General features: G+C 38.0%; 1 protein-coding gene across 4 annotated transcripts in view; it reads left to right on the top strand.

Annotated features, from left to right (window-relative positions):
- The window catches only part of SUGCT (succinyl-CoA:glutarate-CoA transferase), a 691,493-nt gene that overhangs the window by 375,455 nt on the left and 290,251 nt on the right, over window positions 1-25,787 (top strand). Inside the window, exon 14 of one of the 4 annotated variants that reach the window (XM_064366748.1) lies at window positions 17,301-20,418. The exons of the other annotated variants lie outside the window; for them this stretch is intronic. Coding sequence (XP_064222818.1) covers window positions 17,301-17,483 — 183 coding nt within the window. The 3' untranslated portion in view covers window positions 17,484-20,418. Of the gene's footprint in view, window positions 1-17,300; window positions 20,419-25,787 lie in introns of those variants that run through there. 4 annotated transcript variants of the gene reach the window in all.

Below are 25,787 nucleotides of genomic sequence, written 5' to 3'. Positions count from 1 at the left end.
AGAGATGTGGCGGCCAACATGGACTGCTGTTGACATTGCATAATGACACAGACATTCTAGAGAACTGTTTGGCATTACTTGGGCAATAAGGTCACCTATTCCTATGACCCTGAAATTCTTCTCTTTGACATATAGATTAAGAAAATTCTCAAACAGGTCTATAGTGGTCAGATATGAACATACTCATTTCTGGTGACCAGTAGTTGAGTCAAAAGTGTGGAGAGTAATCATCATGCAGTGATTAGAAGTTCCTGTGGCACCTTGGAAGGGTTGTAAAGACCAGCATGGTACAATCAAGAAAGGAGCATGAGATTTTTCACAGAATCCAGTTACATAAATGAGAATGAATATATAAAACAGTACATATTTTGCAAAAGTTATACTAGATAGAATAGCTCCTATGGAAGAAGAGCCTAGAGATTGGATTGGAATTACAAAGGAATGTAAATATAACAGAGGAACTATCCATGAACCAATAATTATAATGTTCCATTAAATAAGGAGTATGCCAAATTGAAACCTCTAAACTAGAAAAAACAAAAAATCTGGAGATTCTATGGGATAAGAGGTCACAACTTGGAGAGTTCAGGATATATTTCATGAAGGAGGTGGCATTTGAGCTGTATCTTGAAGAATGGGTAAAATTTTAGACAGATATTGGGGAGGACAGGGAGCTGTCACAGGTAGGAAGTAGTGGAATATATGAAGAAAGCCTTCTACCAGGGAGGAGGGTCAGGGCCAGCAAATGCTTGGCAATCCAGTGGCAAGGGGCAAAGATTTATTTAAAAGAGGGGAGTTCACTTTGGTTGGAGCAGAAGGTATGTGAGAGGCAAAGTAAAGATAGTGAACAGTTATTTAGCTCTCTGTGTCAGGCATTGGTCTGAGTTCTTTATGCATCATATCCCTCACAAAGGCCATATGAAATAGACAATGTAGTCATAACCATCATCATCATTATCATCATCATCATCAACTTCACAGGTGAGTAAGCCATGTCTCAAAGAGGTAAATAACTTTTCAGCCACGTTCCTGCAATTGCTAGAGTCATAAGGAACAGCCTGCGTATAGCTCTTCCTCTACCATGACTCCCTTTCTCCAGGGATACCTCACACTTGTGAAAAATAGAGCCATTTTCTCTATCCCTGTCAATGTAGATGCAGAGAGGCTTGGTGGTGAAGTGGTTAAATAAGTAGAAACTCAGCCTTACACTAGGTATGGCTTTAATTACTCCATAGTACTGATTAGTTTGATAGCAAAAAGGGATATTTGAGAAGGAAGCTGCCCATATTATAAAGCCCTGCCTATGTAATAAAGGCCTTTTTGCTCATGTGTGTCTCATTGAAATGATGGAGGGCCTCTGCCAACATCAAGCTAAATAAGGAGAAAACGTTTATAAGCACCCTTTTAACTCTGTTAGAGCTATGCATTCTGAAATCCCTTCAAGTAACAAATGGGTAAGAACAAAAGGGGCAGAACTGGCCTTTCAACTACAAAGACTGAGGCTCAAGCTTTAGGGAATCCTGTTTATGATACTGATTCGATATAAATTCCAAGCTTCTATGCAGTTAAACTTGGGGGAAATGGCCATATCTATAAGGTAGGATTATGAGTCTCAAGCATTCTGAAAAGGAATTTTGGACTTGTCATTCTGGTTAATGTAGGAATAGGATATGCTTCATCAACTAGGTGAACATTTAGGCCAATTGCTATGGCTGTGTCTTAGAAAGTGACATTTGTGACATGAAAAACAATTAAGTATAAAAGCCCACCAGTGAACAACAAAAGCCAAAATGTCCATGTGAACGAATGTTTCAACGTGTCTGTTTTTAATTTATGCCTTCCTCTTTTTTGCATCTCTACCCATTTCTCAAATTCTTCCCTTGCTATTTACACTTCAAAACATCTGGGATTGGGCTTCCAGCACCTGCTATAGGAAGCAGAGATTATCCTGCTGAAAATATGATTTTACATGTTAAAATTTAAATTAATATTCCTTATTTAGTTCAAAAACAGTATGTTTTAAAATCTAGCTATTCTAAAATATATGCAGCTCAATAAACGATAACAACTACAACATTTTTACAAATAAAATGTTCAAACCTGAAGATCTTGATAAAGGAATTAAAAAAATGAATGCTACAACACACAGACTGAAAACAGTCTCTTCATAGTTTAGGGTTGGAAGACTCTGCCGTACATCTGTTTAACATCTTGCAGTTTGAAGAACCCTGCCTTCCAAAACCTTCTGTACCAATGACACACAGAATAAAAGGTTATATTATGACTTTCAGATGGAAACCTGCAAAAGTTTATCTGCTGGACTGGACCATTAACTCATGCTACTTTTGATTCTAACCATTAAAAGGATTTTTCATGTGCAAATTATAATGAACTTTTAGATTTATGTTAGAAAGCACCTGAAAGAATTCTTACTTGGAGAGAGTGAACATGCTGTGGAATGAATAGAATGTTTTAGTTGTGATGTTCAAATGGAACTTAAATTCTCCCAATAGGGAATTTATAGAGTGCATTTTAATAATGAGTATATATGCCTATATATTGAGTTGGGAACAAAAGCACCACATTTGAAATATGAAAGTATTCCAAACTTCCATCACTGCCAACATTTATTGAAAGTTTAGCTGAGAGAACAGAAGCCTATTTTCAGGTATGGCTTCACAAAAATGCTCATCTATTGATGTGGCAAAAATCATACTTGATAAGGAGGAGCTCTAGTTTGGAGTAATGTAATAGAAAAATTAGAAATCCCTTTTGAGATCAGTTGGCTACCAGAATTGCATTGTCTTTGCTAACAATTTACTTGGCTTGGGTGAAGGTGGAGAGTTTTTTTTGGGGGGGGGCAGTTTCTAAACACACCCTGTCTCCTCTGTTAAGCTCTGTCTCCTCTGTCATGTGGATGTGCATTTTCTTAATTTGTAGGAAGAAGATACTTCCTTTTCCTCTACAACCCAGGAGACTTCACTGCCAGCCTCTGGCCCCTGCGTCTGCAGCATCCAGCACACAGATCCTATATATGCTGTGGGAAGCTCACTGTGCCACAAGTGGGTGTAGGAACAAAGGAGAGGTAGCATTTCCTTTAGAGACACACACACCCTCTGACCCAGATGAAGGAATAATCTACTCTGCAGTGGGCTTGCTGCAAGGGACTTTCCATGTGCATTTTATTATGCCAAAGCTGACGGTGGTGACAAGTTCCACATTAGGTATCTGTCTTTTCTGAAATTTCACATTCTCTTCTTTTTGTAGGGAAAGTGCTGTAATACTCTATCGCTGTGTAAACAGTATCATTTAGACGGTGTCCGTTTTCTCTTGTGTACCGTGAAAGCTACCTTATCCTCACTCTGGGACCGTTGTAGACTTTGGTTATGCAGTGATTACCTGAGCTTTGGGGGACAGTGGGGTGTACATATTGACATTGGTAGTAGCCAGCAGTTTTCACTAGGGAAATCAGTTTACTATACTGTTATTAATTTGGTTTAGAAAATAGCTGCAGAGTGCTCAGACAAATAAAATGAGCAGAACACATGGTGTTCGTTATTCAATAACTATCCTTCTGCAAAGGAAGCATGGTCTATTTCCCATTTGAGAAGGAACTTACAAAAACTAGTAAATATGAAAAGAGGGCATTTACTATAATTTTATAGAATAGTTGTCCTCATTCACTTATACAGCCCCCTCCTCTCCCCCACACCCCCCAATCACATTCACACAACATGTCCACATAGAATGTATTCCCAGCTGGTATTAGCATAATCATTACCACATTATAAACAAGCCTGTGGAAAAATAGCCTGAGAAACTTAGATGGCTTGTTTTATAAATGAAGGTGGGGGTGGAAAACTAGATATTTTTGGAACAAATTCCTCTCTATTTAGAAATGATAGCTCAGCTCTCATAAACTTCACTTGATAGCATGGACTGAAGAGGTGGAGTTGAAGAAAGTCATGACATATTTGGTATTCTTTGGTGAAAGTCAATGAAAGGTCTTCTATGGAGCCCTTCTGCTGGAAGAAGTCCTCATGATAGAAATGTTGAGCCTTCCTTTTTTACTTTCTTACTAGAGCACACATGGAATACCTTTTTTTCTGGTTTAATATAGCTCCTGTTGGTCAAGAGCTCTGGCTGTTTCTCCTTTCTCTATTGTATTTTTCCTGGAGTTGACTAGATGAGAAATCCTGACTTAATGGCTAATTCCAAGTTTACTGCCAAGACCAGAAATAAAATATGATGTAAAATATGGCCTTACCTGAAAGCTTCCGGACATTAAATGCTGTTAGATCCAGTTTTCATTGTAAAAAGAACCCAAGACAAAGGAAGGAAAAGAATTTTATGAAAGTAAGAGTTGGTTTATGTGTCCAGGTTCTAAGAGATCAGACAACAGGCTGAAAAGAGATTTGGTGTGCCATCCTTTTTTCTTTCTTTCTTTTTCTGTTTGATTTTTACAGTTATACAGAGAATAACTAAGTATGCTTGCCACAGACGAATCATGGATGTGTTCTTTTAAACATCTGACTTTGGAAATACCCAGAGAACTGTGTGATGAGGATGGAGATGGCATTAATGAATGTAATTCAGACAGTGCACTCTCTGTGGGCTTATTGCATCTGTGGTCTAGTGATTTGTTTGTAAGATTGCCTTAATTTGATCAGATAGGCTGAGTCATGTGTATCTATAAAATCAGAATCATATATCATGTGGATCACATGAAGTTCAACATCCAGGAAGTTAATCTTCAAGCCCAGTACTCAAATGTCTTTCACCTTTGACATTGAATTTCTATTTGGAATCAATTCAGTGAGACTCTTTCCTCCTGCCCTGGCTTAGACTTAGACATAGGGCATCATTACACGTAGCAGACCAATGGGAAAAAAATTCACACATATCACACTGGCATGGCTGTTTGGAATACTGGAACCTCACTTTAATCCCTGTATACTGTCCTCACATTGCACCAAGTGCTGTGCTTATTTAATGTTTCATTATCAATAAATTACTTGATATGAAGTAATTATACTCATATATTGGCTTTTTTCCTTCAGAAAGGTAATTAGATTAAGACAAGCCTATTTCAAAGTAATGTGCCCAGTTTTCCATTATATGTTTGCAAAGTTAATAAGGTAATTGATATTGTAAAGAGTTTGCCAAAAGTCAGGGCAGTTCCAGGCCTTAAAATCAAAGCCTGATGTCCAAAAGAACTTGCATAATATATTATTTATTGAGCACTGATGGAATATTCAGTATAATATAAGCCAACAAAATTAAGCCAATGTATTCACAGTTTGAATAAAAGCTTCTAAATATTTTTTCCTATTGATAGTAGAATCTTAGACTCATAGAAGGGAAAAGTACCCTGGAGGGGTTATGTTCTATCAAACTCATAGTATAGATGAAGTATCAGAGGCTTAGGCAAGGGCAGTGACTTACCCCAGGGCATAGTAGCCCAGCTGAAATTAGAACTCAGTCCTATTGATTTTCTAAAACTGATAATCTGCCCCTTTTCCCAGATTCTACCCCAGGCCATCAACTCATCCTTTTTGCTCACTTTCTGCAGTATCTTTCTGGCTCAATATTTAGCCTCTGCCTTCCCCAACTCTACTCTGCATGCCATTATAAGATTAACCTTCTTCAAGCATAATTTTAATAATTTCTTATATATTAGAGTTCTCCAGAGAAACAGAAGCATTGGGAAACTTAATGTCATGAGAGATATATCTCCTCTCACTTTTGTTTCTCTGGAAAACACTGACAAATACAGAAGAGACTAGTTATATGTATATGACTTATAAGAAATTGAGTTATGTGATCAGTTCAAAGATCTGCAGTTGACAAGCAGGAGAGCCAGGATATAATTCCACTATGAGGAGTGAAGAAGACCAATGTCCCAACTCAAACGGCCAGGCAAGCAAAGTTCCCTCGTAGCTTCTTTGTCCCCATTCATGTCTTCAGTTGGTTGGTTGAGAGCTGCTATACTTAGTTTGCTGATTCACAAGTTAATCTCTTCCAACAACAGACTCACAGGCATATTGGAATAATGCTTGACCAAATGTCTGGGCACCCTGTGGCCCTGACAAGTTTGTGCATAAAATTAACCATCATACCTTCCTTAAAAACTTATAATGGCTATATCTTTTTTATTATTATTACTCTAAGTAAAGCATTTTATTTATTTCAAAACTTTTTTTATGGACTTACTGTATCTAATTTTGGATTCAGAGAGAGGAGAAGGCAGTGCTGACATTTAGTTTCAGATTGTTCTGAGATACTGAGATTATCTTTCAGCTTTTATTTTTTTAATTATGAAAAATATAAATGCATACTATAAAAATGCAGATAATAGAGATAAGCAAAAGAAGGAAATAAATGTTTTCCTTAATTCAAAGATCAGAGGTAACTTCTCTTTATAGCTTTTTAAAATTTTGTATATGTGTAGTTTTGTAAAATATTAGAAATATTCTGATATATGATCATCATTTTTTATTCACATACATATACCTATGAAAGGATTCTTTTTAATCATTTTAGTGTATTTGCTTTATGGATATTTTATAGTTTATTTAATCCAGTGTTTAATATCAAGATTGCTTATAATTTATGCTGAGATACAGCTTTGTACACAGAACTTTGCACATGTCTGATTATTATTTTGGAACAAATTCTAGAAAGTGAAATTTTTATTTTCCTTATCATTTCAACTCTTAATGATTTTGTCTCCTTTTAGCCTTATAATCTTAGATATATTTTCTACAACTTTTTAACACAAGTCTTTCATTTAGTGACCTCAGTTTTATACTGTTTTGCATTCTTTACTTTTTGCATGTTTTAGTATTGATCCTACAGATAAGCTATAAACTTCTTTTTTTCTTTCTTTTTTTAAATTTTTATACTGTTTATGTCTTGTTTTATTGCCCAGGCCAGAGTGCAGTGGTACAATCATAGCTCACTGAAGCTTTGAACTCCTGGGCTCAAACGGTCCTCCCGCCTAACTCACTGAATAGCTGAGACTACAGGCACACCCCATGGTGCCCTGCTAATTTTTAAAACTTTTTAACATTTTTGTAAGACAGGTTTTGCCTTGTTGCTTAGGTGTGTCTTGACCTCCTCACTTCAAGCAATCCTCCTGACTCAGCCTTTTTAATTGCTTAGGTGGATCTTGACCTCCTAGCTTCAAGTGATCCTCCTGCCTCAGCCTTTTTAATTGCTGGGATTTCATGCATGAGCTATGACATCCAACCGTTTTTTTTTTTTTAGTAGACTATTTTTTAGAGAAGCTTTAGGTTCACAGAAAAATTGAGCAGCAGGTACAGGATTTCTCATATATCCCCTGTGTCCACATATCCATAATGTCCCCTGTTATCAACATCACCCACCGGAGTGGTACATTTGCAATAATCAGTGAACCTACATTGACCTATCCTTATCATCCCAAAGTTCATGGTTTACATTAGAGCTCACTCTTTGTGTTGTACATGCTATGGACTTAAAACAGTGTATAATGACGTGTATCATATCCATTAGTGTATTACCATATAAAATAGTTCCATTAGCCAGGTTTGGTGGCTCACGCCTATAATCCCAGCACTTTGGGAGGTCAAGGCAGGCAGATCACAAGGTCAGGAATTCAAGACCATACTGGGCAATATGCTGAAACCCTGTCTCTACTGAAAATACAAAAATTAGCCAGGCGTGGTGGTGGGCGCCTGTAGTCCCAGCTACTCTGGAGGCTCAGGCAGGAGAATTGCTTGAACCTGGGGGGCGGAGGTTGCAGTGAGCTGAGATCACGCCACTGCCTGGGTAACAGAGCAAGACTCCATCTAAAAAAAATATATATATATATAGTTTCATTCCCCTAAAAATCCTCTGGCTCTTCCTATTCATCCTTTCCAATCTTCAGACACCTAATCCATGTCTTTTTATCTGTTTATTGAAGGGAAGTATCATAATTTATATTTTTGTATCAAGTTTTTTTTTTTTTTTTTTCTAGAGAAAGAGAGAGAGAGAATAGGAAGGAGGAAAAAGGAAGAGAAAGAGAGAGAGAGAATGGGGAGGAGGGAGAAGGAAAAGAAAGAGGGAGAGAGAATGGGAGTATTGCTTTCTTGCCCAGGCTAAAATGCAATTTAGTAATGGGTATTGAAAACCTCTTTTATACTGATAATTATACTTAATGATGTAGTCAGGAAGGAATAAGGGAAGAAGATAACAAACAAACAGCCAACCAATATTTAATTTAAACCTATGAAATGCTATGCGATTACTGAGGAGTGATTTACTTCCAATTATATAGTCACCTTTGGAATAGGTGTGAGGTGGTAATGTATGTTTTGTGTATTTGAAGTGGAGAGTTCTATAAATGTTTATTAAGTTTACTTGTTCCGGGTCTGAGTTCAAGTTCTGAATATCCTTGTTAATTTTCTATCTCGTTGATCTATAGAATCGTTAGCTCTTCTTGTTGCATAGATCCTTTTGCCATTATGTAGTGTCATTCCTCGCCTCTTTTGATCTTTGTTGCTTTAAAGTCTACTTTATCAGAGGCGAGAATTGCATCTCCTGCTTTTTGTTTATTAGTTTATTTTTACTCTGTTTGATTGGTGAATCTTCCTCCTTCTCTCTGAGTCTTGTGTATTGTTGCATGTAAGATGGGCCCGGATGCAGCATACCGATGGGTTTTGGCGTTTTATCCAATTAAAATATATATAAGTTTAATACCGGCGTTTGATGCTAGCTGGCTGTTTTGCCCATTAGTTGATGTAAATTTTTTATTGTGTTAAAGTTCTTTGCTTTTTGATATATTTTTGGAAAGGCTGATATTGGTTGTTCCTTTATATGTATAGTGCTTCTTTCAGAAGCTCTTGTAAAGCAGGCCTGGTGGTGGTGAACTCTCTAAGTACTTGTTTGTTCGCAAAAGATTTAATTTTTCCTTCGCTCATAAAGCTTAGTTTGGCTGGATAGGAAATTCTGGGTTGAAAGTTCTTTTCTTTAAGGATGTTAAATATTGGTCCCCACTCTTTTCTGGCTTGTAGGGTTTCTGCTGAGAGATCTGCTGTAAGTCTGATAGGTTTCCCTTTATGGGTAACCTGACCTTTCTCTCTGGCTGCCCTTAGTATTTTCTCCTTCATTTCAACCCTAATAAATCTGGCGATTATGTGCCTTGGGGTTGGTCTTCTTGAAGAATATCTTTGTGGTGTTCTCTGTATTACCTGGAGTTGAGTATTACCCTGCCTTGCCAGGTTGGGAAAATTTTCCTGAATGATATCCTGAAGAGTATTTTCCAACTTGGATTCATTCTCTTCATCACATTCAGGTACACCTATCAGACGTAAATTAGGTCTTTTCACATAGTCCCATATTTCCTGGAGACTTTGCTCATTCCTTTTCATCCTTCTTTCTGCATTCTTGTCTTCTCGTTTCATTTCACTGAGCTGGTCCTCGACTTCTGATATCCTTCCTTCTGCTTGATCAATTCTACTGTTTAAACTTGTGCATGCTTCGCGAAGTTCTCGTGTTGTGTTTTTCAGCTCCATCAATTCACTTATATTCTTCTCTAAATTGTCCATTCTCGTTAACGTTTTGTCAAACCTTTTCTCAAGGTTCTTAGTTTCTTTGCATTGGGTTAGAACAAGTTCTTTTAATTCACAGAAGTTTCTTATCACCCACGTTTTGAAACCTGCTTCTGTTATTGGAACACACGTGTAATCTATTAAGCCTTGTTCCGTTACTGATGAGGAATTGCAATCCCCTGTAGAGGGAGAGGCATTCTGATTTTGAGTATTCTCTACCTTTTTACGCTGGTTTCTTCCCTTCATTATATATTTGTCCGTCTGTCGTCTTTATAATTACCGACTTTCTAACTGGGTCTCTGACGTCCAACTTGTTGATTCCCTGCGCCGAAATCTGAGCAATCCACTGAGCCGGCCAAAACAGCGGTGTTAAGATTGATGGTGTTTTTCTGCCCGGGAATCTCCGGACTCCGCACCAAGAACTGGCGTGCTAAGGCACCAGCAAAACCGCCATGCCGGCCACAAGAGTCGCCCTGGCGACCCGTGGGGCTCCTCCACTGGGAATCTCCTGGTCCGTGAGCAACTAATATTCGTCTGAAAGTGTGGCGTCCTCTCGTTCTTTGCGCTTTCACTGGGAGGTACGTGCCCGAGCTGCTAATCATCAGCCATCTTGGATCTCTCTCTTGTATCAAGTTTTTAAGTAAACATGAAATAATTGACTTGAGTGTACTGCTTAATAACCACCTTGTTACTCAGAAGCCCTCACTGAGCTCTTTTCTTAGGCCCACTATATTCAAGTGGGCATGCTCTTTGCCCAACGGATTCTCCTCGGATCTCCTCCTGATGGTTCTCTTGGAACACTTGTGATTGTATGGATTACAACCTTCTTGTTCTCCCATTTCCCATTCTATTCAATCCTTAGTGAGGGTTTTGGCCTTTGCATTGAAAAGCTGATTTCTGGTATAAGAGGATTAACTATGTTTTTGCTGAATATAAAATTCTGTCTCTTTCAAGGGATAGATCTGATAGTACATTTTCTGTAGACTTAGCCAATGAATTATGAATAGAAAATATTAAAAATAAAACTCCTTTGTAATGACTAGGAATAAATAATAAGTCCTGGAATAATGACTAACTTTAATTGAATGTCAAATTAGCTAGCCTTAAAGAAATGTAAGCATTTGGCTGAAACTGTCTAGGAGGAAAACAAAGATGGAAAAGACAGTGTACCTCCACCTTAGAAGTTTATTATCTAGTTTGAATATTGGACACACACAACATTCTAGTATGTCAGTTTTCAATGGTGATACAGTCAAGCATTGGCATAATGTGGTCGGAACATAAGGCCAGGAACAGTTATTGTGACTGATTGGCCCAAGGAAACATTCATTGAGAAAAAGACAGTTGAGCAGGGCCTTCAATGACAAATATGATTTAGGTATGTGAGTTGTGGAAAGTAGGTTGTAAGTGTGGAAATAGCATGAGGAGGCATCATAGACATTTGAATATACAGAATTGTTTCTGAGTCATTGAAGAGTCTTGTGTAGCAGAATAAAAAGATGAGGGGATTGGGGAGTAGTCGGTGGAAGATAAAACTGGCAAGGTAGTTCAGGGTCAGATTCTGAGGCATATTCAGTGCTATCTTAGAACATTTCAGAATTCATTTCATAGGCAGTGGAATGCAACTAGGAAAGGATTCTGAGGAGGTAGCATGGTTGGGTTTATCTCAGGATAATTACTCTAACTTTGTCACAAAATGTAGATTGCAAGGGCTAGACACTGGAAGCTTACAGAAGGATTGGGAGACTTTACAAACAATAGTTCAGGATAGCAACAATCATAAATTGTTATCTATGCTGGTGGTTCTACCACCTGATTAAGAAATTTATTCAAATTAAAAGCTTCCTGGATCTTACCTGTGACTTTGGTCCTCTTCCTTTTATGGGATGTGAATGCTTTCTCTTCTGCCATTGGTTATATCTCTTCACATAGGGAAGGAGTGTTTGTATTGTTTACAGTGTTGCTAGTGTTACTAAATATTCCTGTTACCTGACAATCCAGAATTGTTCTTCCCTGGAATACCTTGTCTTTCATGAGGTTGTGTTTGCTTTCTGACACCAATTCTGCTCTATCTTATTTTTTTCTATTCTTGTACAAGAAAGCAGGAGGAGAGGCAGAGTCCATCAAGAACTGTTTATGCCTGCTTGGGTAGAGGAGAGCAACCACACATTGAAGCTTTTGTTACACATAACAATATCCTTTCAGGGCTCTTATCCTGAGACTTATAATCAAAAGCAATTTATTTCAGAACAATGTAATCATATGCTATGGCAAAAGCATGAACTAAATGTACTAAATAATTATTTGAATATTTAAAACAAGTATGAATATGCTTCCCTTTGTTCACCAGTTTCGATTCACTTAGCAAGTTATCCCTAGCCAGAATAGCCATTGTTATTTTCTTTTTCCATTTTACTCTCATTGTCTCTTGTGCTGTGTTGCAAGGGGCTCTAGATGTTTTTCAGGATTCATATACATTTCATCTTTGTTCATCAGGATCCATTTACTATATTATTAAAACTCTCCTCTTCTGGCTACAAAATCTTACTGCAGCACTTTCTTTTCTTCTTGCCTTCTGTTTTATTCATTTTATCTGTTTGCTTTTCCCTTGTCTTGTCAGGCCTCTGTGGCAGCCTTCTCCCTGCCTGCCCTCAGGCAGCAGTGTGCCATGTCTTTGCAATGCCTTGTTGCTCAGGGGCCCTCACTGAGCTCTTTTCTCAGGCCCTCTGTGTTCGAGTGGGCATCCTCTTTGCCCAACAGGTTCTCCTAGGACCTCCTCGTCTTGGAACACTTGTGATTTTATGGATTACAACCTACTTGTTCTCCTATTTCCTACTCCACCCTTTGGTGAACTCCTCAGTGATGGTTTTGGCCTTTGCACTGAAAAGCTAATTTCTGGTATAAGAGTCTTAACTACATTTCTGCTGAATATAACGTTCTGTTTATTTTCCTTTGGGATATCCTGTGTCTTTTGAGGGAGAGAATTGACTTCCAGGCTGAACGCTACCAAGAATTCTATCCTCTGTAAACATACTCAGCCTATACTCACTTATAACTTTAAAACATCTTTAAGCTGTCTTTTAAAGTTTGTAAACAGAAAAATGGCTAAGTTAAATTACAGAGAGGTATACAGTTTAAAACAGACAGAAAGAGAAATAAATATATATTGTGCTCAGTCATAATAAACATTGACAGTTCAGGCTGAAGTATATCCATCATTCACTCAACATATACCCATGGGCACCATATGTGATCAACCCTATGGATGGAAGGCAGTAGAAGGCATACTCCTTGTCCACAAGAAGGGACCTTTCAGTTAGAGAGACAAACATAAACATGATGACTGATTACAATGTGATAGGACAAGTGTCATAATACAGCCATGGAAAAATAATCTTGAAGATGCAGATAAGAGATTGAATAATTCTGACCAGCACAGGAAGCTGGTCCAAGGCAGGGGTGCTGAGTCAGCCAGTCTGAGGAAAACAGAGTGAAATGAAGGGGCCTTCACAGGTCAGCACTGTACTTGACTTGCAAGCTATGAGAGGCTCCCTTCAGCTCAATTACAGAGTCTACCTGACTCATCAAACTTGAGCTACATCATCTTGGAATGCTTGATCAAACTTTAAGGATCCCGATTTTCTAGAGAACAAAAGCATCTATGCGGTGCTAGATAATTGTCTTAAGAGTTCATGGGTCACCATTCCCCATGTCACAGGACACTTCCTTAACAGTGTGACAGGAAGGCAGCAACATCTGTTTCCATGTGACTACACCATGATACATTGAAAGGGACAGGCGGTGGTTTAGTGCAGCCTGCGACTTATGAGGAATTTCATATGGAGAGAATTCTACTCTGTGGTTCTGAAATTAGGAAAGAGAGGAAGTTGCTTTTATTACTGTGGCATGAGAGGCCCCTCTGCCCTCCATACCTCTTTTTCTAATTTGTAACCATTTCCTGACTGCTGTTCCTGTTGCATGCTTTTTTCATAAGTTACCCCATGCTTACATCAGTTAATGGCCAGGGCTGCACTCTGTGAGCCCGGAGCGGAGTCCCTGCACCTGGGCTCACACTACTAATAGATCACCCAGGGCCTGGTGATGGCCTGCAAGGACAGCTGGAATGGCTCAAACCTCCCCCCGCCACCAACTCATCTGTCATGATTACCATGCGTCGGGGGTTTGCCTGGCTTGTTCCACTCATTTCTTTTGTCAGCATGACTAAGATCAAAGTGCAAGTAGGATACATAAATGATAACCTAGAACTTTGCCCAAACACATAGGTTACGATCTGGGCGACATCTTCCATCATACGTTTCCCACAGGCGCGGAAGGAAAAGGGCAAATTATGTTTAAATATAGGCTTTCTTGCCCAGCCACTTTCAGCCCCCCATCCCCACCCCCACCTCCTCGGCTTTGTTTCCTGAACCCATCATAGTTGTATTAATCAATTGGTTCAGGGATTTGAGATTTCCTGACCTAATCACAGGATTGTGGAAATCCTGATTTCTGTTTATATGAAACTGTGGCTGTGATTGCAGACCTTGTACCTGGCTGAGCTTGCGTCTTTCATTCCCTGTTCAGAGTGTGAGATGGTTCTGGCCACTCTCCTGAAGACTGGGACTGAATGATCTTTGCATGTCTGTTGAGCAGAAGATAATTTACTTGCAGAATGTATTTTGTTTAAAATAATACTGATGAAAGTTTTCAAAATAGTAACAATAGTTTATGGAAATATTTAGGCAGATAATAATTACTTTTGGAATTGTGTTCCCGATTCAAAAGCAAAATACCTTGCAGTGTTTCTGAGTTTACTTTTGTCATACTGTATACGTTCTCTCTTCAAAATGAATACTGATGCATTAAAGAAAGGATGAGATGAATTTGGGGTATGGGTGCAAGTTAGGGCTAACTGCTAGGAATTAACTAAGAATTATTCCTTCTGAAAATAACATTCAGATAACACAAAGGGTATTTAGTTAGCAAAATGTATATAATCTCTGGATTGATGTTGTCTTTGAGAGTTGCATTATACAGAATAGACACGGAAAGTTGCCATTGAATGATGTAGCCCTTGGTCAATGCCATTGAACATGCATGTTTTCTCTATCGAGATAATTTTTTATTTTTTATAATAATATATGAGAATTTCTCCATGAATTTACAGATATCACAGCTAATCCATGTGATTTCTTTCTAAATATAGATATCTATATATTTTTTCTATATCTATATATGTCTTCACTCTACACACATACTGACAATCATTAACTGATAGTAAAAAGCTAAAAATGTAGGCTATTTCCACACAATCTACCTCCTTTCCTAAGCTGCCACATTATGTGTGTGTGTGTGCACAAGCTGTGCTATGTTTCAAATGTTCTATTTTCTTTCCCAGAAACTATTGGTGCATTTTGGAAATATTGAGAATGCCCCAGTGCTATCATCCCCCATATCAGATAGTGGAGCAACCCTGCCCTGGGAACTTAAACAACTCAGATTAGATCTTCCCAGTAGGCTAATCAGGCACCTAATGTCTTTGTATTTCATCTTCCTCACCTGTAAAATGGCTATCTCAAGCAATGACATTTAGGAGGATTAAATTAAAAGAGCTAATGTGTGAAGAAAAATTGCTTAGTGCATTGAACTCTGGCTCTGGGGTCTGCAGATCTGGATTTGAATCCTGGCTTTTCTATTTAAAAGCTGTGTAACCTTAGGCAATGCATTTAATTCTCTGTGCTCAGCAATAAATGTTTTAAGGCATATAATTGGCATAGTGCCTGACACATTATAAGCACCCAATAAACACTTGATATTAATGTTAAATTGTAAATCTGTACAGATGATAACTTTTTTTGATGAGCTGATAATAAGACAATACCGAATTCTGATGGTGGATGGTTTCCCTAAATGTGACAATGGATATAGAGAGTCTAGTGGCATGTAGATTGTCATTTTGTTCATTCATAACCTGCCAACTTGTTAGGGAATGAGTGTATTTGTAAGTTTAAGCTAAAAGTGTGATTGGATATATTTTTCTTAAAGACACCTGGAATCATTTAGCTCGTCCATGTTGTAGAACACTTCTATGGTAAATGTGAGAGTGAAACAGCATTGTATAGTTGTAGCTTCTCTTACTATGTTTTATTGTGTGGATAATTTTACAGAAGAGGTGTGTTTCATTTATTGCTATCTACAGTCTGCATAAAAATGTTCCCTTGACTTCCCTTAGACATGTGTTTGTCATATACTTAATTTATGTCATATATGTCAGAGTTTCTCATATATTTTCTTCCTATCAACAGTTGTACTTCTGAGCCTAAAGATTTTTCCTCTTCTAGCATCTCTCCTTTCTAATCCATTTTGCAAAACTTGACAATCATTTACCTAAAGCGTGACTTCTGTTTATTTCACTCCTCTGCCTAATGTTTCCTCATCCTGACCTTAATGCCTGTCCCCACAATCATACATTCATTTCACCGTTCTGCATATCCTGGCCCATGAAACTGCTATTCCTTCATAAATTATACCTTACTATATTCACAGTCACTACTCAACAGTTTTTGTGTAGGAAATATCTGGTGTCCTATATAGTATTTGACATATGATCTCAAAGTAGTGCAGCCTGCCCTCATTCTCTTTTGACCAGTATTTTCTGAGGCAGTGTGGGTATTTATGAGCCCCCAGAGCTGGACCAGTTTCCAAAGAAAATGGAAGATCAGGAACTCCGAGAACTTCCAGGAAATGGATGGGAAGATGGCCAGCTCTCGATGGTCCAGGCTGCAGTCTCTGATCAATGAAACCCTTCCTATCTGTCGTTTTCTTTTCTCACTGAATGGGCCACATGGAATTCTGAGCTCAAGCTTGTTGTTCACAAAAGTTTGCTCTTTGGATGACTGTCCCTTCATCTAGTCTAAACTTCCTTCTCATTCCTGGGTATTATTCACTCCAGACCAGGAGTGTGGGAGTGTGATGCTGGGCAGGCAGCCTGGTTCCAGGTAGCCTGGTGCATAGTGCTCAGTTGAGCTTTCACGGGCCCACGATCTTGGATGTGGTAGAACAGTGTCTCTCCAACTTAAGCAGGCATCAGAGTCTCTTGCAGGGCTGGTTAACACATAGCCTGCTGGACCTCACTTCTGAGTGTCTGAATCAGAAGCGGGGTGTATGGTGTGGGGCCTGACAATGTGTATTTCTAATACTTTTTGGGGAACTTGTGACAAATTCCAATATTTCAACAACATTGTAAGGAAGTACAATATTGCTGAGTGGTATGATTATGAAAGTGCTCGATATCTTCATATCTCTGTGTGGCTGCTCATGTTTGAATGTTCTTGTAGGCTTTCCCCAGGTCTTTCCATTTACAACACCTAGATCAAATACTACTTCTTTAATGATGTTTTTGTGACTCCTTTAACCAGGGCATAAAACATTTGCTGTTACTCTTCTAACTTCTTAGCAATGTATTTGCCCCTCTTATAATATTTATCACCATGTACCCTACATAAAGTATGCCTGTCTTTCTGCCAGTACATGATCTCTTTGAAAGTGAGTGTATTGATCTCATCCATCTTGCTTCTTTGAACGCTTGGTACGGTGCCTTATATGCAAAACATATTGTTGGCCTTGTGCCCAGATCCCTTGAATCCACTTTTTCACCTCTGTAAGTCTATCTGCCACCTTTAGCACACTTTGTTCCTAACAACTTGAACTTGTAACTTTCTCCAGAGGACTGAACTTGAATACTGGAGCCTCTTCACTCAGACATATGGAAATCTGGGATTGTCTAGAAGTTTGTCTCCACAGCAGAGTTATCTGCAGTGTTATGCTGAAGAGTGGTGCAGCAGTATGAAGGCCCTGTTTCCTTGCCTTGAGATGGACACACTACAGCTTTCTACAGGATCAGGCTGATGCAGACCCTTCAAACCCTTGTTCGGATTCTTCCCCTTCTCTGCCCCACTTTCCTTATTCCCTTAACTGATTTCTCCTGGGAGCACTTCCCTAATAAATCACTTGCACACAAACTCTTGTCTTATAGCCTGCTTCAGGAGAACTAGCAGGTGTTGTGTGAATATTTGTAGAATGAATGAATGCTTGAAAAGGAAGACTGCCTGAATTTAAATCCCAGTTCTACCACTTAGCAGCCATGTGACTTTGAATAAGTCATCTAACTTTTTTGTGCTTCAGCTTTTTTATTCATATACTGAAGCTAAAATAGTACTTTATATGGGGTTGTTATGAAGATTAACTAAATTAATACTTTTAAAGCATTTGGAACAGTTTCTGGCACATAATAAGTGGTAGTTAAGTGTTTGCAAGGATAAATTAAAAATAAATGCATTGAATGACATTAAAAACGTAAGTAAATGGAAAGACATCTTGTGATTATGGATTGGAAGACTATATTATTCAGATGATGCTACTACTCAAAGTGATCTCCAGATTTAATGCAACCTTTATCAACATCCCACTAGTGTTTTTTACAGAAATAAAATACCCATCTTAAAGTGACCTCAAATAGCCAAAACAATCTTGTAAAGGAATAAAGGTGGAAGATTCACACTTCCAAATTGCAAAATTTACTTCAAAGCTATAGGAATCAAAACAGTATGGCCTGGCAGAAGGACAGGCATATATAGACTAATGTAATAGTCTATATATTATATAGACTATTATATATTTTACCCCACACATATGGGGTAAAAGCTGAATTTTAAGCTAGGTGCTAAGACTATTCAATGAAAAAAGGAAAATCTTTTCAACAAAAGTGCGTGGAAAACTGATCTCCACATGCAAAAGCATGAAACTGTATCCTTACCTTAAGAGATAAAGGTATAAAACTCTTAGAAGAAAACATAGGGGGAAATCTTCATGACACTGGATTTGGCAGTGTTTTCTTGGATATGACACCAAAGACACAGGCAATGAAAGAAAAAATAAACAAAGTGGACTTCATCAAAATTAAAAAATTTTGCACATCAAAAGACACTATTAAGGCCAGGCATGGTGGCTCATGCGTATAATCCCAGCACTTTGGGATGCTGAGGTAGGTGGATTATCTGAAATCAGAAGTTCAAGACCACCCTGGTGGAACATAGTGAAACCCCACCTCTACTATAAACACAAAAATTAGCTAGGTGTGGTGGCATGTACCTATAGTCCCAGCTACTCAGGAGGATGAGGCAAGAGAATCGCCTGAACCCGGGAGGCAGAGGTTGCAGTGAGCCAAGATCACACCACTGCACTCCAGCCTGGGTGACAGAGCAAGATGTTGTCTCAAAAAAAAAAAAAAAAAAAAAAAGACACTCTCTTGCAAAAGGACAACTCACAGAATGGAAGAAAATATTTGTAAATTATACATCTGATAAGGTATTAAGAACCAGAATATAGAAAGAACCTCTATCAGTCAACAACAAACAACTTAATTAAAAAATGGTGAAAGGTCCTGGATAGACATTTTTCCAAAAAAGATAAACAGATGAAAACAGGTCAATAAGGAGATGAAAAGATGCTCAGCATCATTAGTCATTAGGGAAATGCAAGTCAAAACACAATGAAATACCATTTCACACTTATTTGATGGCTATTACAAACAAAACAGCAAACCAGAAAATAACAGGTTTTGATGAGGGTATGGAGAAATTGGAACCCTTCTGCAATGTAGGAATGTAAAATGGTGCAATCTCTGTGGAAAACAGCTTAGTAGTTTCTCTAGAAGTTAAATATAAAACTATTGTAAGATCTATTAATTCCACTCCTGGGAATTACTCCCAGAAGAATTGAAAGCAGGGACGCAGATACTTGCATACCAATGATCATAGCAACATTAGTCACAATAGCCAAAAGATGAAAACAACTCAAATGTCTGTCAAGGATGACTGGATAAACAAAATGTAGTATGAATGAAATTCTGATATATTTTACAATATGAATGAACTTTGAAACATTATGCTAAGTGAAGTAAGTAGGGGCAAAGGACAGATATCATTAGAATTCCACATATATGAGGTTCATAGAATAGGCAAATTCATAGAGATTGGAAATAAACTAGAGGTTATCAGGCTTCTGGTGGTGGGGTGGGGAGCAAAGTGAGAAGTTATTGTTTAATGAGTAAAGAGTTTCTGTTAGGGATGAGTAAAAGTTCAGGAAAAGTGATAATTGCACAACATTGAGAATGTACTTAGTGCAATTGAATTGTATATTCAAAATGTTAAAATGGCAGATTTTATGTTATGTATACTCTACCACAGTTTAAAAAAAAAACGTTAATTCTGGTCTTGCATTTTGTTATTCCTGCTCTTCCTCTAGGACTTTGATATAGGCATCAGTAATGCTGCTTTTCTCTCTCATGAGGGAAGTTCCTGTGAATTGCCTATGAGCATTTAAACAATGTGCTTGGATATCTATGAATTTTTAAACATCCAGTTAAGAACAGAGGAAAAAAAGCACTGTATACAAACATGAATAAATAAAGGAATAATTAGATTATTTGAAAATTCTTTAGGTTTACTCATAATTTGCAATAACCCTGTGAGTGCAGTGAGTCCAGTTCAATTATGGATACCATAAAGCAGTCTGAACCTAGAGTTTTCTTCAGCTTTACTGCTCATGATTTTATAAAAGCACTCCACATGGGTCCACTTGGTTTGAGCTTATAGGCAAATTGGTCTCCAGCCATATGCTCCATCTCCTTATGTGTCACACCTCTCCATCAGAGCTGAAATGTTCCCCTGAAGAGAAACTTTTTAAAAGCCCACAAACTCCAGTTTAGCCTTTGGCAATCACTACGTTGTGGTGTTTGAGTGTTTTAGACTTAGTAATAAATAGTGTTTTAAAACTTCCAATGTTGTATGTCTTATTTGTCGTGCTGTTTGTATGTATGGGCAACAGCCCTGGACATGACAGTCCATGAAATGCGATAAAGTCACCCAGTGGTTACAATTGTCCTACCTGTCCCATAGTCTCACATTTCCCTCATTTTTTATCATAAATGGTGAAATGAAATGAAGAAGAAAGGGGACGAGAAAGTGTATTGGTTCGTGAGATAGTGTCCCTCCAGGAGTCAGTTGGTAAATTTGACTAATCTCTATAACGTTTACTCTGACACACTTTTGCATCTTTGTTTTCTATACTTGTATGTTATTATCTTAAAGACTTCTTGGTTTTCATCTGGGAAACCCAGTACTGTGGATACGTGGGACAGAGAACTGATCCATTTATGTCATTTATGTGAAATTTCATTAAAGAGAATGCAATAGCAACAAAAGGCCAAATTCCATTTAACAAGAACTTTTGAAACTTTCACCACTGTCACACTTATTTCAAACAAAGCTACTTTAAGTCTGTTCTGGAATAAGATAGTGTGTAAAGAGATAATACAATATGTTAAGCTAATGCAAAAGTTTTGGGCTCTGGATATGTAATGATATATTTTAACCTTTTCTATTTTGGATTCAGATCAGGTCTTCTGTTGTGGATCAATGGTTCCTAGGTGAAAGGGTAGTTTGCTATGAATCATCCTATTTAAAACATCTTGTTACTAGTGGTTCTGTTCTTGAAGAGTGTAAATATAATACATCTCCCTACCTTCTCTGCATGGAGTTAACTATGACAAGAAATGAGTGGCCCTAAACATACAGCTAGGTTTATCACATGAGTGTTTAGTTGATTCCCACTGGTTGAAAATCTGAGCATTTGGGAAGTGACACGCATGCACGTATATTTACATGCACACATCATATGCACATGCATACATGTTTTTCCCTCTACTTTTTGGATGGAGAACGTTGCAGAAAATAAAATGTCCGGTGGACAGAGAGACAGTAAAAGGAATGGCCATGGGATAAAAGGCAGCACAGAGATGTAACTTGTAAACCTAGTTTCTTCTTGTTATTTGCTTTTTCCGTGGAAGACAGAGAAGCATTCCTGCCTAGGGTTAATAGTATTAAAGCATATTCCCTTATGGCAAACATAGAACTACTGGAACATCTTTTAGGAATGATGTATCTTAAGGTGAAATCTGATACTCCAAGGATCTTAGAGTCCTGAGTAGAAACTATACTGATAGAGGCAAATGGGTTATTTCCACCCAACCCTCCAAACTTCACTGTTTAGCTTTTTATTGAAAATTGAAAGTATGTCTTTATTTATTTACTTTCATTGCAAAACTTGTATGGTAAAAGTTTGTTGATGTACAGCGTATCCCCAGAGGGAAATTACTAGAACTAACAAGACTAGGAATATTTGTTTTCAAATGGATTTTTAAATTGACCTTGATAGTTTTCAGTGTTTCTTAATTAGTGTTTGCAAATCTGCTGATTTTACGAAAAATCTGTTTCTTGCTGTATTAGAGTATAGCATCACAACAAAATTAGCATTCCATATGTTGTTTTGTTAAACATCCTTGGTGACTTTCTTTAAAATCCTTTGGGAAATGTTTTGAAATTTGTTGAAACAAATATGCAACACTTGAAAATAAATGGTGATTATCACCACATTGTTCTTTCTTAAAAGTATTGCCTGTATTTGGACTTAGTAGAAATGCTATCACTGAGCACACATCCTTCAGAAATTACTTATGAGTGGGTAAGGCCTAATATAAGCCTTTTTACACAGATAAGGAAAAGCAACTTGCTAAAGAATTCTAGCAATGCCATGATGCGCTGTGTAGTACATAACTTTACCAAAGGCTGGAGTGGCAAGACTCATGTATAAAAGCCTTTATTAGATTTTTTCCTTTCCTAAATGGAATGAGCAAATTCAGCTTCCTTTTCCTAAAATCTTCAGTTTTCATAAGTAAAAACAGAGGAATGTATTTCATCTGAAATTGGAGAACTGGGTTGCATCTCATGGTAGTACCACTCATTTTTAACCACTTATTAAAACAGAGTCCTGTCTGTGTCTTCATTTTAGATTTAAGATTTAGTCAACAGGTATATTGAACACCTATTATGTGCCAGGCATTGTGCTTGGGGCTAAAATTGCTAACAGGAATAAGACAAAAACAGTGGATTCGATAACCCTACTTTGAGGGCATCATAACTCAACAGGGGAGATAACTTGAAGCAAAACAGGGCTTTGGGGAGGGGTTCAGGGACGATTCACCAGAGGTGGAGATGCTTAAGGTGAGTCTTAAAAGGTGAATGCCAGTTTATCTGGTAGAGAATGCAGGATATGTCATTCCACGCTAAGTGACTGAGGTGCAAAGACTGAGGCACTGAAGTGTAAAATGGTGTAGAATGCTGGTGTAATAGCAATTTCTTCAGTGGGGCTGGAGCATGGGGTTCAGGATGGGCCATCGGGTGTAGATCTAATGCTTTTGTAAAGCTATATGCGTGTTTTCTGCTGTGCAGAGGAAATTGAGCTTCAATTTGTAGGATTGAGAGACTGAAGAATTTTGATAAGGGATAGAATTGATCAATGGGGGGAAGGTGGAGAGACTGAAGACAAAGGTATTAATTAGGAATCTGTTCTAATAGCCTGGGAGATGATGGTAAGGGCCTGACCTAAATCATAACTGTGGGATTTAAAAAGTTACCCTGCTTAGGTCTGAGAGCTAGGAAGAAGGATCAATTTCACTCTAAGGAAAGAAACGTAAGATAGAGAGAATGATGATGACGTCCAAGGTTTGTGGTGTGCAAACTGGGTGCATGGCCACACTATCTATTATTAAAAGAAATGGTAGACATTTTAAGAGGAAGAAAATGAGTTCTGTTTTGGACATGTTTAATTTGAGGTTACAGTGTAACGGATCGGAAGTATGCATGTTGGCCTTGGTTCTGATAGTTGAAAGATTTTCTTTCTTTCTCTCAGTGGCTTAAGACTTCTACTTTCTGTGAGGTAGGAGTCTGAGGAAGGGAGTGGGGTTGAACTCCTGCCCCTCTTCTTCCACCCAAGTAACAGTGGATCATCTTGCGCATGCACGTACCTCTGAAGTGCTCTTTCCACATCCCGTCCTCCTCCCATGCTTTCTCATCAGCCGGTGCTCAAAGAGAGGAGCTTGTTGAAGACTCCCCTTTGAGCTGTGACTTTCAGTTATTCTGTCATGCTGTTCTATTTTCAGACTTTAAAATTTGTAAAAAATTTTACTTATTTTCTTCTTGCCTGCTTTTATGGCAGTTGCCTCTTCCTCCCATGCTCTACCAAAGGTGAAATAGTTCAGATACTGTCTGTTCTTAGAAGGGTTTGACAGTTCTTTGGTATTTGGTTTATGCGGTTGCCTTCTAGGAGATGCTAAAGAAAAGTCATTATTTGGCCTGAGTGTGGTGGCTCATGCCTGTAGTTCCAGCACTTTGGGAAGCCAAGGCAGGAGGATTGCTTAAGCCCAGGAGTTTGAGACCAGCCTGGACAACATAATGAGACCTTTTCTCTACCAAAAAAAAAAAAAAAAAAAAAAGAGAGAGAGAGAAAGAAAGAAAAGAGAGAGAGAAAAAATAACTGGGTATGATTATTGGTTATGGGTCCCTGTATTCCCAGCTACTTGGAAGGCTGAGGTGGGAGGATCACTTGAGCCTGGGAGGTCAAGGCTGCAATGAGCCATGATTTCGCCACTGAACTCCAGTCTGGACGACGGAGCAATACTGTCTCAAATAATAATAATAATGATAGAAAGTAAAAGTCATTATTTGTAGATTATTTGGCCTTTTCTTGTTGTTAGGACTAGAGCCTCTTATGGCTTTCTGCAATCTAAGTGGCCTAAGTGGGAGCAGTACTTTCTCTGTGAATGAATTTTTATAATTAAATACTACCAACTATTTTAGAACATGATCTGAAAGGCCTACTTGTGTACAGCTGCTGGCAAGTAAAGCATACAAAAAACAAGTCCCCCAGAGATGTCAAGGAGACAGACACAGATATAAGTCCTTAAAAGTCCACAGCAGAATGCGTGGATATGTATATACAGAGAAAAAAATATCTAGAAATAAACATACCAAAATATTTCTTATCTTGGGATTGCTGAATTGTAGGTGATTTATTTCTTAAATATATGCAACATCTGCAACAGTAAGCCTATATAACTTTATAATCAAACAATAGTAGTTTCATAATAAAACAATAATTATATCTGTAGGGTAGAGGAAAGGAATGTACTTGAAATTGCTCTTAATAAGAGTTAATTTCAATTTATTCTGTTTACTTGTCATGAATCAGAATCTCAATTCTTTTTTTACTGGAAATACGTCTGTCCTTTAGATCACCATTTAATATCTTGACAATGAAGAAAATTGTATAACCTAGAAAGGGCTGAATATTACTGAGCCCTGAGACCTGGGTCAATTATAGCTGTAATGTGACCTCTTATAGGAGAAGCGTGGCCTAACTTCTTTTACCCACTGATAGAAGGAATCAGATCTCCCTAATGGCAACTTTCCCTTTCTGCTAGTGAACTGAGCACTCTAAAAGATCTGTTTATTACTTCAGAGCAGGTTTTTGTATACTGAGAATGAAGACAATTTTGCTGTCTCCAAAATGCCCAATATTATTTATCCTGGTCTAGGTAAAAAGCCCTTGCTAACCATGTTCTCGTGTAAGTAGCTCCAGATCCAATTTCCTGTACTCCAGGAAGAATGGTAATCCAGGATTGATAACCTCATCCTTCAATGAGAGAAACTGGATTCCAAAGAAGTACTGTAGACACTAAAAGTGTGTTGTGGGTGTGGGCAGTTTTTATTACCAGAATTGGCTTTTGACAGTTGAAAAATAGGCAGAATTCAGCTTTATTTTCTTCTCCTTTTAGTAGTGTTCTCTCAATTTTTTACTGTTGCTCATCCCCTCTTGAGAATCCAGTGGAAAACTTACCCCCTAGATCTCTTTTTGTCCAGACACTTAAGAAAACTCCTTTCTTTTGATAGTTATGTTGGCCAAATCTGTTAGCCAACTAATTCATGGAACACACTGATGGCTTGAAGTGGCTAAATTATTATACTGCTCAGGTATATTCTGCAAAGTAAAGGGAATATAGTTTTGATTAGTGGTAGATAAGTTTCTGCTGGGGCACAGGCTGTTACCACCATTTCTTATACTAATTCATCTTTTATTTTCTTTCATTCAAACATCTTTATTGAACATCATTTATATACTTAGTACTGTTTTCAGCATTGTGCTTTACTTTAGATGGAAACCCTATTCATTGGACCACCCTAATCATTGGACACCGTGATTATCATGACCCTGTTGTGCTCAAATCCTCCAATGTGTTTCCATCATGATCAGCAT

Source organism: Aotus nancymaae, unplaced genomic scaffold (assembly GCF_030222135.1).
Source record: "Aotus nancymaae isolate 86718 unplaced genomic scaffold, 86718_ANA_hifiasm-v0.15.2.pri h1tg000065l, whole genome shotgun sequence".
In the NCBI taxonomy this organism is placed as follows: Eukaryota; Metazoa; Chordata; class Mammalia; order Primates; family Aotidae; genus Aotus; species Aotus nancymaae.
The sequence above is the reverse complement of the archived record's forward strand: the minus strand, read 5'-3'. Positions and strand labels throughout refer to the sequence as shown.